The sequence below is a fragment of the Setaria viridis genome, chromosome 8, assembly GCF_005286985.2.
Source record: "Setaria viridis chromosome 8, Setaria_viridis_v4.0, whole genome shotgun sequence".
Taxonomy (NCBI): domain Eukaryota; kingdom Viridiplantae; phylum Streptophyta; class Magnoliopsida; order Poales; family Poaceae; genus Setaria; species Setaria viridis.
Genome location: NC_048270.2, coordinates 37484755 through 37502829, shown reverse-complemented (window position 1 = coordinate 37502829; position 18075 = coordinate 37484755). Strand labels below are relative to the sequence as shown.

At 44.1% G+C, this 18075-nt stretch overlaps 2 protein-coding genes and 1 long non-coding RNA gene across 4 annotated transcripts; 2 read left to right on the top strand and 1 right to left on the bottom strand.

Moving 5' to 3' along the window:
* The first annotated feature begins 106 nt into the window (after positions 1 to 106).
* Positions 107 to 7410, top strand: LOC117833275 (nodulin homeobox). Of its 2 annotated transcripts, XM_034712716.2 has the most exons (17): positions 128 to 366; positions 1370 to 1495; positions 1572 to 1727; positions 2100 to 2183; positions 2284 to 2409; positions 3247 to 3462; positions 3874 to 4005; positions 4097 to 4192; positions 4276 to 4437; positions 4559 to 4847; positions 4927 to 5043; positions 5129 to 5198; positions 5385 to 5445; positions 5707 to 5814; positions 5904 to 6362; positions 6454 to 6488; positions 6610 to 7410. In XM_034712716.2, exons 2-17 carry the CDS (start codon positions 1370 to 1372, stop codon positions 7148 to 7150), a joined length of 2778 nt encoding a protein of 925 aa, XP_034568607.1. In that variant the 5' UTR covers positions 128 to 366; the 3' UTR covers positions 7151 to 7410. The 2 variants fall into 2 exon arrangements, with proteins under 2 accessions (XP_034568609.1, XP_034568607.1); XM_034712718.2 differs by lacking the exon at positions 6454 to 6488 and having other exon boundaries at positions 107 to 366; positions 6610 to 6775.
* Positions 7411 to 8977: 1567 nt separating this feature from the next.
* On the top strand, positions 8978 to 11066 carry LOC117833664 (uncharacterized). Its single transcript, XR_004635524.2, has 2 exons — positions 8978 to 10017; positions 10125 to 11066. It is a non-coding gene; the product is annotated as an uncharacterized lncRNA (long non-coding RNA).
* A 2711-nt stretch (positions 11067 to 13777) lies between these two features.
* LOC117866266 (dirigent protein 1-like) lies at positions 13778 to 14531 on the bottom strand. The gene has a single exon (XM_034750431.2). The coding sequence runs from the start codon at positions 14462 to 14464 to the stop codon at positions 13961 to 13963; it is 504 nt and encodes a 167-aa protein (XP_034606322.1). The 5' UTR covers positions 14465 to 14531; the 3' UTR covers positions 13778 to 13960.
* Positions 14532 to 18075: the final 3544 nt, after the last annotated feature.

The following is an 18075-nucleotide window of genomic DNA, read 5'->3' as shown; positions in this document are numbered from 1 at the left end:
TGTTGCCGTTGTTCCTCCGCTCCCCTCCAAATTACCAGCCCAACCTTGCAAGTCAAAACGATGACGGATTTCCACCGAACCGAAAATAAACCCATCCTCCAGCCCTAGGGGCAAAACAAATCAGCCCACCTCGTGCTCTCTCACCCTCCCCTCTCCCTCGCCGGCCGGCCGGCCGAGCCCCGCCTCCGCCGCTCCTCCCTCCACTCCCGCCGGAGCGCAGCTCGCTGCCAGCCTCCCCGACGCCCTCTCCCTCCCGTCGCCGCCCGCCGCTGCCGCCGCCGCTGCCGCTGGGCTGGTGCGGAGCGGAGCGGAGGGAGATCCGCCCGGCTCGGGCTCCACAGCTTCGCCGCCGACCGCCGACTGAAGGTCAGTGTCCCCTCCTCCCCCGCCGCGGCCCGGGTCGCCCTTCCTCCCCGCGATCCGCCTCCCGCCTCGCCGCGGTCTCCCGTGCTGCGTGGTGGTGCCGTGCGTACCTGCTAGTGGCAGCTTGTTTTGCTTGGGGTGAGGTTTTGAGCCGGATTTGATGTCCATCTACATTTCTTAGCTTGTTGCTCGTAGGTGCTCTTTACAATTCTGGCTAAAAGGGAGCAGCTTCGAACTCCCTTTGAACTGTTTGTCTCTTGGAATGGCTCCAAGGTAGTAGCTTGGAACTACTGCCTACATTTCCTGCAATGGCAGATGAGAATGGACAGCAGTGAGTTGACCTGCTGAAGGGGTTTTTAGTTTCTATTTAAATCCAGTAGAAACCGGTCAGTGTGTCACTGTACCATGGGCGCTTCCCTTTCACATTCTCTGTGCCTGCATACAAATTTCTGAGCTTGCCGAGAGAAGAGGCCTCACGTAGATTTTGGATGGGAGTGGTTTGAGTGTCAGCATCAGTTCATGCAAGTTTCTGCATTTCTCATTTAGCTCAGTGTACTGTTCATGAAGAGCTTGTACTTCTCAGCATTTCTTATTAAATTCCTTAGGATGTTAATGCAATGTTCAGAAATAGCTGTTTTCCAAAGTTCTGTTGAAGATATTTGTTGCCTAATATAATATAACTCTGAATTTTGAAGTTGTAAATTTTGGGTAGGTGCTTAAAACTTTCCCTGTTCTATATAGATAGGGAATGAAGACTGAGTGATTAAAAATTTATTGCAGTGTGCTCAAAAGATGTTATTGAGCTGTGCTTCATGAACATACTGTACATGACACAATGATTATTTACTGTTTTTCTTTTCTGTTGTAATGGATCAACTATCTCAGTTCTTATTAGATTCTTTGCAAATATCATAGATACATATTGTTGGCCACTTCCTGACTGAATAGAATACAATTTACTTGACCTCGTTGGATCTTTAGAATTTCCATGCTGTTTTGGATTCAGATGATAGACATGGTGTCTGCTATTGAAGAGCTTAGTGGGCTGACTACTAAAGAACTTGGTGAGATGCTGAAGGAGTCAGACAGCTTTGTTTTGCAGTCCAAGACAGAAGATGGAAGTCCAAAGCAGGTACTTATTTTAGAATATTTACGTATGTTGCAAATTGCAATGCCTGTCCGCTGACATATGTTTTTTTTTCTTGTAGGTGGACATGGAAAAACTTGTGTCCTCACTTCCTCTTCATCTCCTTGCTGTATGTTTGGAGCTTGGGCAAGGCTCGGATATGGCTTATGTGCTTCGTGGTGTGCGCTTTTTGCATAGTTTGTCTGAGCTAGCATCCCGCCATACTAGACTGGAGCAGGTTACTCCTTTCACTATGTCACATAAGTTTCGCATATGGCACCATCATAATGTTTCTTACATACTTTGATGCATTGAGGATTTTTTATATTCAATGTTGAAAGTTAGCTAATGAATCACATCACATTGGTAGGATACTAGGATAACTAAGTCTTCATATTTTTCTCATTACGATTTAAACTGAACCAATTCAAGTTTTTTGTCCGAGGCTACTTGGAATATAACGGAGCTTCTTTGTTACCTTTAGATTGATAATATTTGTTTCCAATCAAACTTGACTTGTTTAATGTTTGGAGTTTTACTTTCTGGTTGATTCATTTTAGCCAGATGATGATCACATAGCTTAATGCATGTGCATTATATTTCCATGCAGGTTCTTCTTGATGATGTCAAGATATCCGAACAAGTCATGGACTTGATATTCTTCCTACTTTCTATTCTTGCTCACAGAAAGAAGGTTTCAACAAGTTCAACCAATAATATTTGTTCAGTCATGTTTGCTCCACTTTAAATTATATTTGATACTAATTCTGGTAACAGCTATTGTTCTAAATTAGGAGAATAATGTTGGTGCTTCTCCGCTTGTACATGCATCACTTGTAGCAGCGAGTCTTCATCTGTTGACAAGTTACTTCTCTTCCCAGTGGCATGAACTTGTCCATATTCTGCTTGCACATCCAAAGGTAACATGTGCATTTAGCATAGGACCACAGTGTGATGTGTTAATTTATCCTAAAAAAACACTTATCAATTTTGCCATCCACATTTTTCTGAGACAAAGTTGATTTTAGCCCCCATGTCAATTCAGCGCTGCTTTTATTTTGCTTCCTGATCTGCTAAATTTTATTTGTTCCTTCTTCAGGAGCAGCTTCTCTTTACTAAATTTTATTTTGCAGCAAGGTTGATTCTTGGATTCGTCTCTATGAATTTTGTGTGTTAACTTCATCCTTGAGTTCCATTTTAAATTCTTTTCAGCTAGCTGTGTGTGGCATTCTAGTGATTCAGTCAAATCAGCGATCATTCCAGGCTGCCATGTTAATTGTGAATCCAAACTGTATCAGAAAGGCTTGCAGTTTGACTTGAGACTACTTTTGTGCATTAGAGTTATTCTGCTTGAATTTTGTATACCTACAGACGTACCTTCTTATTTTTCACATCAGCGATGCTGTTAAAACTTAGTTTGTTTATCTGGTTTATATCATATTGTATGTAACATAGTAATGACAGATCCCTTGATAATCGTTACTGCCTTGTAAGAAAATATAGTTTGTGCTAAAGTTTTGCTGGCTATTTTCCATGTATGTGCTGTACTGCCGTGAGTTCAACTTTTTGCTTGTGTATGTTGTTCAGAAAGATTCTATTGAAGCACCTTTGTCTTTTTCGTAACACTTTGTGTACTTACTCTTTCATAATATTTTTCTTTCAACAACATGCTATTCAGCAATATGTGTATCTGCTTTATGAACACTTATAACTCAAATCAATGGTCTCTGAATTAACATTTAATGTTTCATGGTCAGGTTGATATTTTTATGGACGTGGCCTTTGATAGTCTGCATGAAGATGTTAGATTGTTGAGTATCAGATTATCAGCAATGGGCTTGAGTGATGTTCCTGTTGGTTCTTTGGAGTGCCACCTTGCTCACTTCATCTGCCAACAGTGTGAAACATCGTTGCAATTTCTTTTGCTGCTGTGTCAGCAAAAGCTGTTTCGAGATCGTATTTTAAAAAATAAGGTCTGGCCTTTCTTTCAAGGCATAATTTTTTATGCTATCTATGGGAAAAAGGAATACTTAGTTCAATTTCCCTTTCTTCTGCATCATGGGAGATCAGTAGTTGCTATGCTATACGCCTATACCGTTTCATGGTATAAAGTTTAAAACAGCACCATATCATGCTGACTATGATTTTTTCCTCGCTGTCAGTGATATTGCAGTTTACATGGTACTTACTGTTGCTAGTCTTTTCTGTGCCTAGAAGGTTCACAAAGTGGACACTAATATAATTGTTTTTGGTGAAGCTACACTTTTTCTGCAGTTTTATTTTAAAACTATTAGTTAGGCTGTCTGTATTGGCATGTACATACTGTTATATACAGTCAGTGCTCTTGGAAGCTGGCATCTAAATGAATTTATCACTCAATGCAGGAACTCTCTAGAAACGGAGGCATACTGTCACTTTCTCACACTATATTAAAGTTAGTTGTTCCTGAATGTTTGAAGGGATCAACTGATCTTGTTGCTTCAGTTTCCAGGCTAAAGGCTAAGATACTTTCTATTGTATGTTAACAGCACATGATATATTCATAATTGGAATGGAGTAGCGCATACCTAAAATTAGTTACTGATTAAATGTTTGATAATTTTCCAGCTGTTGCAACTTTGTGAAGCTGAAAGTGTATCTTACCTCGATGAAGTTGCCACTTCCCCAAACAGCATGCGGCTAGGGCAAACCTTGGCTCTAGAGGTCAGTTCTCTTGGGGTTGACTCTATCTGCTGCTACTCTAAATTATGTTCAGATTCTCAAAAGTTTTTGCATGATTACTGCAGGTTCTCAATTTGCTAAAGACTGCATTTGGAAGAAAACAAAAAATTACTTCTGATTCTCATAATAAGAGTTACCCCATGGGATCTGTGCTTATCAGTGCATTGCGTCTAGTTGATGTGTTTTCTGACGATTCAAACTTCAGATCGTCCTTTATGACTAACACTGTAAGATTTTTGCTGAGTAACTACTTTCATTATCTTTTAACTCTTGCATTTTCTTTAGAATCTTTTTTAAGCCAAGGTAATGCTTTATTTCAGCTTCTTTTTTGTTCCATCAATTTTGCAGGTTCCCTTTCTGACCCAGATTCTAGCAATTCCTCATGATGAGTTTGTTTTGAGTTGGTGCTCAGTCAATCTACCTGTGGTTGAGGAAGATGCAAATCTAGATTATGATCCATTTGGTGCCGTTGAGGTGGCACTGTTAGCTTCTGATAATGCGTTGACTGAAGCTAAAGCTAACTATTCATGCCCTTTTCGCCCTAGCCTGCCTTCAATGGCATATGCACAGACAAGAACATCATGTGTAGTGAAAATAATAGCAAATCTGCATGTTTTTGTTCCAAATATATGTGAAGGTTAGATTATTCTTACTTTCTATGGGCTTTACAAATTTGCGAGACATTGTTGAAAGAAAGTCTATTGTCCTGTCAACAGAGCAAGAAAGAGATCTTTTTCTTCAGAACTTTCAAAAGTACTTGATGTCAGGGAGCCCTAAACAATCAGTGGACCAGCCTAATGATTTTAAGGCCACTAAAGTCTGTATAAACTTAGGTAATGTAGCTCTGATATTTCTAGTTATCTTTTGGTTAAACGTACTCAATTATGTTGCATCTAACCTCTTCTATGGATTTTGTAGGATCTTTGTCTGATTATGCTAAAACATTGATTCCTAACTTCTTAAATGAGGAAGACGTGCAATTGTTAAGGTGCTTAAAGTCATTTTTACTAATTTTTATACTGTATCCAGGTTTTCCCAATCGATGATTAAGCACTTGTTTTTACATGCCTGAATTTATTGTTCAAGTTTTGATTATACTTTATTGTGTGCTTGATAATGTAATGCTTTGAATGCCTTGTGTGTATTTCTAAGCTTCTGTTTCCCCTTTTGGTAGTGATTTTTCTGATAAGCTACAAACTTGGTGTAAATCACAAGTTGGACAGGTTGCACAACAGGTTTGTTTTCTTCACTCAATGATTATGTGAATAAGATAGCTATCAAAAATGCTGAAATGTTACATTTTGTTGGCAGTGAAATCTCATTTTTATCAGTACAGATATTTTGTTAGCCATCAATACGTTAAGCATTCTTTACTTGTGTGGTTGCTAAATGCTTGGGTACTTGCATTAGGTGGTCAATTTGCTGTAGCAGTTTTCTTCAAATCTTTTTTCAATCTGTGTTTAATTGCTGGATGTTCTCATTATGAGATGTTTCAGGTGGTACATACTGAGACTCCATCAGAAAGCAAGGAAGACTTGCACCCAGTGCAGCAGCCCTTGCCAACACAAGCAAGCACTCCTGACTCCTTTATGAATAACCTGAAGGTAAACACATAGTTGAATTCATTCGTTAAACATCACTGGTGATTGGGTTCATAGTGAATTGGTTTCTAACTGGTAGCTGGTGACAACAGGATGTGCAGAACATGGAAGTGTCTACAACAGCACCCTCGACAAAGCTAGAGGGAAATGCTACGGATGAGACTCCAAAGAACTCTAGAAATGGTGGTTTCCTGCAGAATGCAGTTGGTCAAGACCTAGTCCATCTTGGCGTTGCAAGAACAGCCAGTGCAGGCTTCTCGGCTGTCTCTTCTGGTGTTAATACTGGATACCAGCGCAGCAAAATGGACCTCGATCCAGCATCCAGCACTGTGGATCATTTTAAAACACCGGAACTTTCAAAAGAAAGTGGTCTCCAGGAAGACGAGAAAGGAGAGACTAGTATGTATGATGACAGGCAACCTAAGAGAAGGAAACGGACCATTATGAACGATGAGCAAATAGATGAACTAGAAACGGCTCTAGTAGATGAGCCTGATATGCACAAGAATGCCGTTTTATTGCAGAATTGGTCAGAGAAGTTGAGCATGCAGGTATAGGTCTTTCACTTGAACATTCTCTTGTCAGGTCTAACTACTCTATATGCATTTCTCATTCATGAAAAATACGGCCGTGCTTTTGTAGGGCCCAGAGATCACAGCATCACAACTTAAAAACTGGTAAAACTGTGAATCTTCCTTAGTTATTTGTCCTTTGAAATTACTTCCATTAAATCTACAACACTGTTTGTGGGCTTTCCATCACCAGCTATTTGTAACGGCGTTTTCCTGTAAATTCCAGGTTGAACAATCGGAAAGCTAAGCTTGCTCGCATAGCAAAAGAAAGAGGAGTGCCATTTGAGGGGGAGAATTCTGATAAGCCATCCACACCAGCTACTCCCCATCTTGGTGAGTCCTCCGAAAGTGCCGGGGAGGACAGCTATCTGCCCCCTGCAAGGGTGATGAACGCTATATCCAAAGGCAGACTGGTGAGCCCAGACAGCAGTGAGCTGACATCGTCGGCCGAGTTCTCCCAGAACATGATGCTGAGCCGCCCATTCACAAGGTCCTTCTCGTTTGAGCCTGGCCGTCTCGTCTCGCTGGTCGACGGTGATGGGAAGGAGGTCGGCCGGGGGAAGATCTTCCATGCCCCTCCGGGTAAAAGCTCCACGGAGAGCCGCCTCTGCGTGGTCGATGTCACTGAGCTCAGGATCGAGAAGTGGAGGGAGCTCCCCCACCCCTCCGAGGCGTCCGGGAGGACGTTCCAGGAGGCTGAGGTGAGGAATGGCGGTGTGATCAGGGTGCCGTGGGACGTCGTCAGGCTAGCACCTGTGGCACAGTAGGTAAGAGGCAGAAACTCTTGGTTTTGGGGGGCCGGAGGTGGAAGCTTTGGATACCAGGAGAGCACAGCCGAGCAGGGCAAAGCTTTGGTTTAGGGTGAGAGATCAGAAGCTGATGGGTCTCTGGATGTTAGGGCAAGCCAGCTGCTTAACAAGTGACTAACGTTATGTAAAACCTGTCGATAACGGTGACTGTTGTATCCGTTAACTGAATGCTAGGGGACATGTTCACTGAGTTATGCCCAAGATGGTTACCAATGTTATAGTTCTCGTGTACTCGCACTTGAGACCTAGTTTTTTTGCCCATGGTTTTTGCCTTCGTTGAAGTAGTAGGGTACGGATGGTGTGGATTCTTTTTCCTCGTGTCTGTCCCTGCGCCTACCGTAGGAACAGAGCTCCCAGGAAACATGGACAAACGATGTTCCCTTATCAGAGGGATGCTACTGTCCTGATCATTTGGTAGAAAACGCATGTGACCCATCCGAGGCCCTGACCCACACTCTGACTATACGTATCATGGGCCTCTGCTTTGCAGCTGGCTGCTGCTGCTCGGCTCTCTGCCGCAGCAGCCAGAAGCCGAACGCAGCAGCCAGCCGATATAGCTAGGGCCTCTGGTCGAGAGTATTAGAGCATACGTGATACTTTTGAGAGGATTTTATTGATCGATTGAGATAACAGAGTAGATTAAAGAGGGTTTACAGTTATATCGCTGATCGAGTGAGATATTAGAGGAAACCAAAGAAGCTACTACAATCCTTTGGGCATGGAGCAAGGCTACAGCATAAACTCAAAACGAGAGTTGAAGTATACTTTGTTGCAGTAGTGTTTAGCTAGTTCATGTTCACCTTGAAGCGTTTGCCATCTTTAATCTGCAAATGTAAAGCCGTCGAATCGGCGAATCGCAAGAACAAGATTCAGATAGAATTTCTATGGAGACCGATGGACTGTGAGAGTCAATACTAGGTCAATTCCGAGAGTGAATACTAGGTCAATTTGGATCAGAAAAATTCTGGATCTTTCAATAAAAGGGGTCCATTCTGGGCTTTCCCATCTTAATTTCTCTTCTCTTTTCCCATTTATTCTCAAATTAATTCCTTAAAATTCCCCTGTCCCTGTTCATCAAACGGTAGGAGGTAAGGCGAACATTCTCGTGTTCATAGTGTGACATCCTGTTTTAGTTTAGTGTATGTGGCTGTGCAGATACTTTGCCGTCATTAACTTACCCACAGGGAACAATCGTCAGCACATGAGCTCCGTTGCTTCCTCTGCTCCATGGCCAGGCCGCGGAGAACATGCTACTCTGCGATGCCATCGCGCGGCGCCCCTGTTTGATATGGGCCGACTGATGCCTATGCCCGTCCTGTTCGTCTTCCTCTGTTCCTCATCTTTTGTTGCAGAAGCGAGCATGGATTGGGGCATGAACACCTATTTCATCCAGGTGCAGTTCGAGTTCAATAAGATCCTGAAGGTGCATGGATTGGCGAGCTTGTCCATGTCCTCTGGACTCTGCGAGGAGGCCAGCGAAGAGGTCCACACCAAGGAGAACTCTCTGAAACCGGAAGCAACAATGATGTTTCTGAAGCTAAATTAGCAACTTCAAGCTTGCTTAAAAATGCTCATGAAATTTGTTCTGACTCGCTCCCAGATCGATATGGTTAGTTCATCCAATGTTGGCGAGCTACAGCAACTGCACACGCAAACTGAATTGTACATGGATGCAGGGACTCTGTCCGCGGACGATCAAATTCATACGAACGCCATGACATTGTGTTGATCCGTTCATGTGAAATAGCTGAGCATGCGTGTTAGTGCTTCACCTCCATATATCTACCTCACTACAGCTTCTGGTTGTTGCTTGAAGGGAGAAATTTTACCATGTTGCATCGAGAGATCTCATTTCGGGTTGAGACATTAGAGGAAAGCAAAGAGACTTCAAAAACTATTTGCGCGCCAATTTGTCGGAGCAACGCTGCCACTTGAACCATGGTTATTTTGTGAATCTCGTTTGGACGCAGCATGTTGACCTCTTGCGTCATCCTATCTGTTCCGAAACATTTATCATCTCCAAAAGTCCAGAATCACAGTAATTATCTTGTAATGGAGTTCTCGGAATTCGAAGTTCGACGGGAGAAAATGTGCGGTGTTTCGCAGCGCCACTTTAGCTTTGGCCAACGATGATCCATGTGTTGGGGTTTGCTAATGCTAGTGGCCACTGGTAGGTTACGGAGGAATTCTCAGGTTTACCGGACGCCATCACGCTCCCCTTCTCTCTGGAGGGTCCCTCTGGGAAAGCAGTCCGCGATATTTGCCACAAGGATACTCGAAGCCAAAGGCGTGCGCGGTGCGAGCTCCGGCGGCTGGGAGGAGAGGGAGGGAAGCCAGAGACGTCCGGAACTCGGCGGCGCTCCGGCGAGCCGCGGCGTGAGGCCGATGCAGCGTCCCTCGCGTCCCCCGGGGGTGGACCTGGGTACCCAGGAGCCGTCCGATCCGACGTTTGAGGCACAGATCGACTGAATCGCGAGCGGAGAGGCCAAAGGCGCTCTGCCTCGTCACAAACAGAGTCGACGCCGGAGGCCGTGGCGCGGTGCTCCGCCGGCTCCGGCGAAGTAGAGCGGCAGGAGGGCTGCTCACTAGCTTGGCCGCCGTCGAGAGCGCCACCGGCAGCGCGTGCCCGGACGCCGGAGGCCATAGATATTCACTTATTCAGATTGGAATTCAGGATTGTTTGTTTCAACCATGCCAAAATTATTCGGACTGACTGCTCCATACCGTTTGTTCATACAGTCATCCGTGCTTCTCTGAACTATCTGTTTCCATCAGACAGGTTTCCAGCCCACAAGCTATTCTGGGCTTGAACAGTCATCAGAAAGGTGAGTCGTTTTGCATTTGACAAGCATGTGAAACGATGGAAACAAATCAAGATTGTCAGTTCCACCAAACAGTTTACTTTGATAATCTGATTGATTGGTCACTGCAGTATTGATTCGATTGGCGGAACTGGATTGGATCGCGGCGGAGGAATTTTTCATGCCGGCTCAGGTTACAGATTCTCCTGTAACTGGATCGGCAAATGAGGAGACCAGCAGCTGGAATTCTGAACCGGCAAGGATCATGCACTGCCATAACGAGGTGCTGAACAATCAGGGACAGGGCGACAGAGACTTGCATTGCCTAGCTACTTCAGTGCACTGTCAAGAGAACCATATCTGTGATGATCAGAGGAGACGGTAATTCACGCACCAGATTGCTCTGGGTCTTTCTGGGATATTTTCTGATGCCACACCAGGTTCCATCACTCTGTTTGAGCTTTGAGGCCGCATCGCTCATGTAAACTGAATGAGTGAACACGGATGCAGAGTCTATATGCAGAGTTCAGGCGATCACCTATGATCACATTCATAGGAACACCGTGACATTGTGCTGATCAGCTGGAGCCGGTCCATGTGAAATAGCTGAGCATGCGTGTTAGTTCTTCCACCACCACAAACGGAAACTTCATGAGATGCATGCCATTTTCGTGAGAGGGAATTCACCTCTATATATATGTCTACCTCACTACATCTTCTGGTTGCTGCTTGAAGGGAAAAGTTTTACCATGTTGCTTCGAGAGATCTCATTTCGAGTTGAGACATTGGAGGCAACCAAAGAGACTTCAACAATTCTTTGCGCATCAATTTATCGGAGCAAGGCTGCAACTTGAACCATGTCTGTGTTGTGAATCTCATTTGGCAGTAGTAGGTCAATCTCTTGTGTCATCCTATATGTTCTGAAACATTTACCATCTCCAATCTGCAAGTTGATCCGGCGCACCACAAGAATTAGCTTGCAAAGGGGTTATGAAATTTGGAAGTTTGAATGAACAAAATGTGTGGTGTTTCATGGAGATACGGATAAAGAAGCCATGGCAACAAATTATGGATTCGGAGTTTTTATTTAATGTGGAGTTTAATACTACAATTTTTCTAAATTCAACGTGAAGCTACGATTAGATAATCTTAATATCCTAACTTCATCCAAAAGTTTGAGATAAATGGAGCTCCAAATGGCTAATCCACACTTTGAAGATTTAGATCTATCTAGAGGTAATATGGAACTCCATTTGAGCCTAAAACCTATGCAATAAGCTTAAAAAAGATAAGAAATTAGCATCAACTTACCTCCTATAAACTCAAACTCCAAGGAAACCAAGCTGAAAACCTTCCCCCACATTTTTCCATTTTTTTCGATTTTCGGGCAGCACCTCCCGCGACCAGTGACTGTGCTGTTGGGAGGAGGAAGAAGGCTCAGGTGACTGTTTTGTTGCCCATTTCTAGGGACGGGTCGCCCCGTGACGTGGCCCTGGAGAATCATTTGCAGGGACGGGCTATGGGGTGAATGTTTCTTCAGGGATAGGCCGGATACTAAAGTAGCCCCCCATTTTGTAAGTGTGGGTGGTAATTTCACCCGCCCCTAGAAAAAACGGGACAATCCTACAAATTATTTTTTTCAATCGTGCTGTAGGTGCACTCCTGTATAAACTGAATGTACCTAGATGCAGGGAATCTTTCTGCAGAGTTCAGACGATCACCGATATGATGATCACATTCACAGGAACACCGTGCGACATTGTGTTGATTAGCTGGTGCCAATTCATGTGAAATAGCTGAGTATGCGTGTTAGTACTTCCACCACCGAAAAAATTTCATGAGAGGCATGCCATTTTCGTGAGAGGGGAATTCACCTCTATATCTACCTCAGTACAGCTTCAGGTTGCTGCTTGAAGGGAAAGATTTTACCATGTTGCTTTGAGGGGTCTCATTTCTGGTTGAGACATTAGAGGAGACCAAAGAGACTTCGACAGTTCTTTGTGCATCATTTAGTCAGAGCAAGGCTGCAACATGGACCATGGCTGTGTTGTAGATCTCATTTGGTAGTAGTAGGTCCATATCTTGCATCATCTTATCTGTTCTGCAACTTAATCATCTCCAAGTTGATCCGGTCAATCACAAGAATTATCTTGCAAATGGGGCTTGAAATTTTGAACTTTGCCATAAAACAAATATGTGGTGTTTCATGGAGATATGGATAAAGAAGCGATGGCAACAATTTTCCAAAATCCAACGTGTAGCTATGAAGTACCATTTTATAGGTGTAAATCTTGTTGCTTTGCTTATGCTTTTTGTAGATGGAAGTGATTGAATTGTTTGATGATCAATTTGTTGGACAACTAATGACAAGGCTATATGTAAATTTCTTCATTTATTCACCACGAATTTATGGCATGCCACTTCAAAATGATTCAGTCAATGGAGATGGTAGCAATGTTTAAACCACAATTTCTAACTCTGTGAAATGCCGATTAATTCATTCTTGTGTTTGTAATGCCACATCCTGTATGTGCCTGCGCCTACTGCGCCGTTCACTATACCGGACGGCAACACTTGTCAGCGCACAAGCTTTAGCTTACTCTTCCCTTGCATTGGTAAAGCGCCACTGACGAGCTCCGGCATCTGGGTGATGTTAGGATCCTGTGCCAACTGAATGTACACAGATGGTCACAACGATCCTATGCCTGGATTAGTTGGCACTCAGTCCATTACGAACGCACAAGTGCTGAGCCTGAGCATATATATGCAGAAGCTCTGAAACAGGCTTGCTCCGGTGGTTGCTTCGTCAGGGCAAAATGAGTGTCATACAACACTTAGTGCTGGATGTATGTTCATTGAGGTATTGCCGGTGGTTGCTTCGTCAGGGCAAAATGAGTGTCATACAACACTTAGTGCTGGATGTATGTTCATTGAGGTATTGGAGGAAATATAAAACCATACACAATTTTGTTTATACACTATTCAAGAGCATCGTATTAAGCCATATTTTCACCGAGTGCCTCCCGTCTGGCACTCGGCAAACCCGCCGTTACCCCCGACGCCGTCAGCGCGTATTTCGCCGAGTACATCTTTTCGCCGAGTGTTTTTTGACCGTCGGCAAAATGTTTGCCGAGTGCTCGCGTTTTGACACTCGGCAAACTAGTCTTTGCCGACAGGAAATTTGCTGTGTGCTGTTTGCCGAGTGTTACACTCGGTAAAGCCGAGTGTTTTCGTGTCTTCGCCGAGTGCTTGTGGCACTCGGCAAAGTGTCTGGTTCCGTAGTGCATCTCTGATTGAGCCTTTTTCCCATGCATGATTACCAAGTCAGTTTCACTATGGGACACTAGTTTACTACCACACCTCTGAGTTGTACACAGAGATCTTGTAATGTGATAGACAACAGGGTTAACTCTTCTTTAGTGTACACTGATTCATCATTTGGTAATAACAATTGTATTTCCACGCGGTAGTGGTGGAAGTTATATGGATGATCATGATCAGATCAGCATTCATCTCTCTCAAAAAAAGATCAGCATTCATCTTAATTCCCATAATTGCCCAACCAAAGCTAATACAAGTAGTTTCAATTTTGAAAGAAATCAGGAGTAATTTTCTTCAAATAAAAAAAATAAGAGGAAGGTTTCATCACTTGTTAGGAAGGTACGCTAGTCGGTTGCTAGAAAACTACTCATGCAAACTGAATGCCTACAGATGGTTAGAAGCATCGGATGCTTGGGTTAGTTGGGACTCATGCGTATCAACATGATATATATCCACGTGGAGATACATCAAACTGTTTATTTTCCTTTATTTCTCCATTTTCATAAAGAAAACAACTAGTACCTCAATTCTTAAATGACGTTATTTACGGCAAGTAAATTATTTCATTCCAACACGTGTCACCCGGTGAGAGGAAGTTGCCACGTCGGACGCGCGCCGATGACACAGTAGCCAGCGTTCAGCTAGCTCAGGCGTCGACGAAGACGTCGAGCTCGAGCACGGCGTTGGGGTGGTCGAGGCTGACGGTCTTCCACAGCACGTACCCTCGCGCCATCCTGAACCTCCCCGTGCCGCCGACCACCGACAGCTCCCTCACCGGCGCACCGATGTCGTCCCTGCCGACGACGGTGACGGAGCTGCCGGCGTAGGGTCCCGAGGTGAGCACCACGTTCATGGTCACCAGCAGCTCGGGGTTCCCCGTCGACGCCCAGATGTAGTGCCCCTGCGCGCGCCCCACCGCCGACGACGACCTCGACGCGCTCTCCGTCAGCACGTCGTCGATCACGACGGTGTCGCCGAAGTGGCCCCGGGGACCGTTCAGCACCTGCACCGCCGTCGGCGACGGGCCCGTCAGCACGTCGTGCATGTAGAAGTGGAGGTGCGCCGACGCCGCCGAGACGGGCCGCGTCGCCGGGCCGGCGGCGAGGATGACGACGAGCAGGGCGACGGAGTAGAGCTTGCACGAAGCCATGGCGAGGAGGGGGTGTGTCCGTGTGTCCGTGCGTGTTTTTCAGTGTGATGCTCGAGCCAGTGGCGTAGTGTGCAGCATGCTTATATAGACAGAACCAGCAGCAACAGCAACTTGATTTTTTTTTTGTAAAAATCAAAACAAAATTTGCCCAGATTTCATCACCTTACAAGCTACAAGTATATCTAATAATAAGGATCAAGTTCGTCCCACTAAATGTAAAAAGATTCAATCATCTTTACAAAGGGAAAAGTTAAAAAAAAAATTCAAATGGTTGTCATCCACCGACACTGGTCCTTTTCTAGCGGTTGTCCTGCACCACACTGATTGCCAATGGTCCCTGATCGATCAGGACCTGTGTCGGTGGGTTGCTGCTCGTGCCAGATCGACAACAGGATGGGGTTGTTTGGACATGATGATTGGTGGACCTGTCTTGCCCAATAAGTACATTTTATTGCATAACAGTTTTGTTTCTTGTAAAAAAAGATGATAATTTTATTTCTTGTGACAGTTTCTATATAGGTTTTGAGATATTTTATACCTAATAAACTGCACACTGAATGCATTTTACCGTATCCAATTAGTGGTGATCAAAGGGAGCGGCGGACCAAGTGGTCTAATTGGCCGTACGGAACGAGCGTAGTCTGTTCATATCCATTAGGTACTAGTTCAGCAGCAAGGGATGCCTCTCTTTTCTAAAACACCGTAAAATTAGCAGGATTATCTTACGATATTTTACAGTTTACACCTACACGAATCGCTGGTAGAAAATCCAGTGTTCTTTGTTCAAATTTGAAGCACTTAATTAAATTGGCTTAGTTTGGAGCCAATCAGCCTTCAGGAAGCATAAAACTTATTGTTCATTGAATTGCAAGCTGAATAGAGCACAACATTACTATACTCCCCTCCTCATATGTTTCCTTCTTGTGCTAATACTAACAGGGATTAAAGGGTTTTGCACCAAGAAAATATTAGAAAGTTTCGGGAGGCTCCCTACACGCGCAGTCGCAAGTCATAAAGTCATGCGATTTTTCATGCGAAATATGAGCGTGCGCGGTGTGTGGGATTCGAACCCACGACATCAAGCCTCGCCAATAGCTTCCTTATTATCTCACCTACACAGCATATCTGACTGAGTAGGGGATGCAATTCTTTTGTAGTCCCCGTTGGACTTACCAACTGGGACTAAAGGTGTCTCCACGAATGAGTTTTTTATTGAGGATCACCTTTAGTCCTGGGTCTCTCGATTTTTTTTAGGATGGAAGATCGTTTTGGCCAGCAGACAAGCTATGTCTGAGGCGGTGCATGGATAAGCCATCAAATCGAGCAACACTGTTATTGACAGCTCACACAATGACAGTCACTGCCAAATAGGCTTTGTAACACCAATCTATCTATGGGATCCAAAGGCACGCAGCATCTTGCATTCAGGGGCGAGCCCACGATTTGAGTTACGGGTATTCAAAATTTTCAAATGTGATATTTTGACAGCCTGAAGTACCGATTTATAATATGTAATTTTTGTGCAATCACTTATATGTTGAAATAGGATGTCAACTTGGCAAAATTAACTAACCAATTTTCCGAAGAATTAACTTACCAATTGTTCAATCCACGACTCAGCTATTGGCGTGATGCATTCCTGCAAAATTACAGGTTTGTTGCCGTGTTGGAGAGACAGAGAAGGGAGAATGGCCGTGCCGTGAAGCGTGTGCCCATGGCTGTCCTGCCGCCCGGCAGCTAGCCTCCGCTGCTCCGTGCACCCGGGCCCGCGGACATTTCCCTCGCACACAGGGTGCTGCGCGGCGCAACGACGCCCTCTGCGGCAAGCCACTCGCCGCCGAAGCACCTGCTCCCGCCGGCAGCAATCGCATAGGCTTCTCCTTCGAGCTGCAGAAGGAACGGAGGGGAAGACTTGTGCCCCTCGGACTGGGTGGGTTACGGTGAATCATTGAGTAGCCAGGAGTAGAGAGAATCGCCAGATTGGGCCATTTCTCCATTGGGCCAGGAGTGGGGAGAGGTGGGATAGTCTGTCTGTTTTGGGCTAAATTGCATGCTTCATGAACATGTTATTTTCTGTCTTCTTTGGTTTTCTGAATACATGCATGCACTGAGGCAGGCTCAGTGTGTATCCAGCGTGTTGATCATTCTTTGAATTGCAGTCGTCCTTGACTCCATCTCATCGTACCACTCCTAAAAAAGGCTAGTGACAGCAGGACGCAAAGAGCGAGACATAGGACCATGTAAAAAGAAAATATCTCGACAAAGCAATGTATAGCGTGATGCACTATTAGCATAATTTGCAGCAACAATTTATTATTTTGGGATGTGAATGGATAACGGTAAATTAATGCAATGCTTTTCTAATTTTGTTTAATTTTAGAAAATTTGTAGTATTATCAAGATATTTAGTGTAGTATAATAATTGTTTCCTAAATTGAATTCAAATAATCATATGTTATATTCTGTATGTTGCATTCACACTTCTGCATATAATTTTTGGTTGCTTATTATGATTGTTCCATAATTTATTCAGGATTAACATATCTTTTGCTTCAGCTATCTGAATTTATGCCAATAGGAAAAACCGATCTTGTGCTAAAAATTAAAAAAGAAAAAGAAAAAAGGGGGAAAAAAGAGGGAGAAGACACTAGTTCAGTGGGCTTTCAAACCGTCCAACCCATCAAGCCCAACCCATCAAGCCCAACCCATCCAAAATCGATGGGCCACATAAGTGTTGAGTGTAGTACGCCTTCAAATTATATATGTAGTTCATCTTCAATATGTATGTAGTTCACAAGAGGATTGCTAGTACTTTTCCGTGGCCCTTGTAAAAACTTCACTCTGTATATCTGCATCGAGATGGTTCTTGCTGAACCAAGCTATGAATTTGGCTTAATTTTTAGCCCGTCAGCCACGAGGAACATAAAACTCTCATTGGCTTAAACTTCAAATGTACTAAATGAAAAACTGATTTTCCTACTTTTTTTTTGCTCTGTGGCTGGTAGAGAACCTTAAATTGACTTAATTTTCAGTCAACGAGCCTTGAGGAAGCATGAAACCTCATTGTTCATTGGATTGGAAACTGAATAGAGCAGAACATTACTGCTCTACTCCTCATCTCTCCCAAACCCACCCCTGCTCAAATTCTTGTTTTTAAAAAGAAAAATGAAATGGAGAAGGCACTAGTTAATAAGTAGGCCATCAAACTGGCAAACCCATCAAGTATCACTGGTAGAAAACTCATCTTCCATCCACCCCTTTTGTCCCGGTTAATATTTAACCCGTGACTAAAGGTTCACCAATCGGGACTAAAGCTCAACCACTAGCAGGGGCTCACCAACCGAGACTAAAGAGCCCCTTTAGTCCCGGTTGGAGTCCCGGTTGGAAACACCAACCGGGACTAAAGGCTCCCCTTTAATCCCGATTGGTAATTCCAACCAGGAGAAAAGATTTAGTCCCGGTTGGTATTTCCAACCGGGACAAAAGGGGAGCTCCTTTAGTCCTGGTTGCAAAGGCCAGTGCAAAAAAAAAAGCCTTGAGGGGCCTTTTGTCCTGGTTGGAAACACCAACCAGGAGAAAAGATTTAGTCCCGGTTGGTATTTCAAAACCGG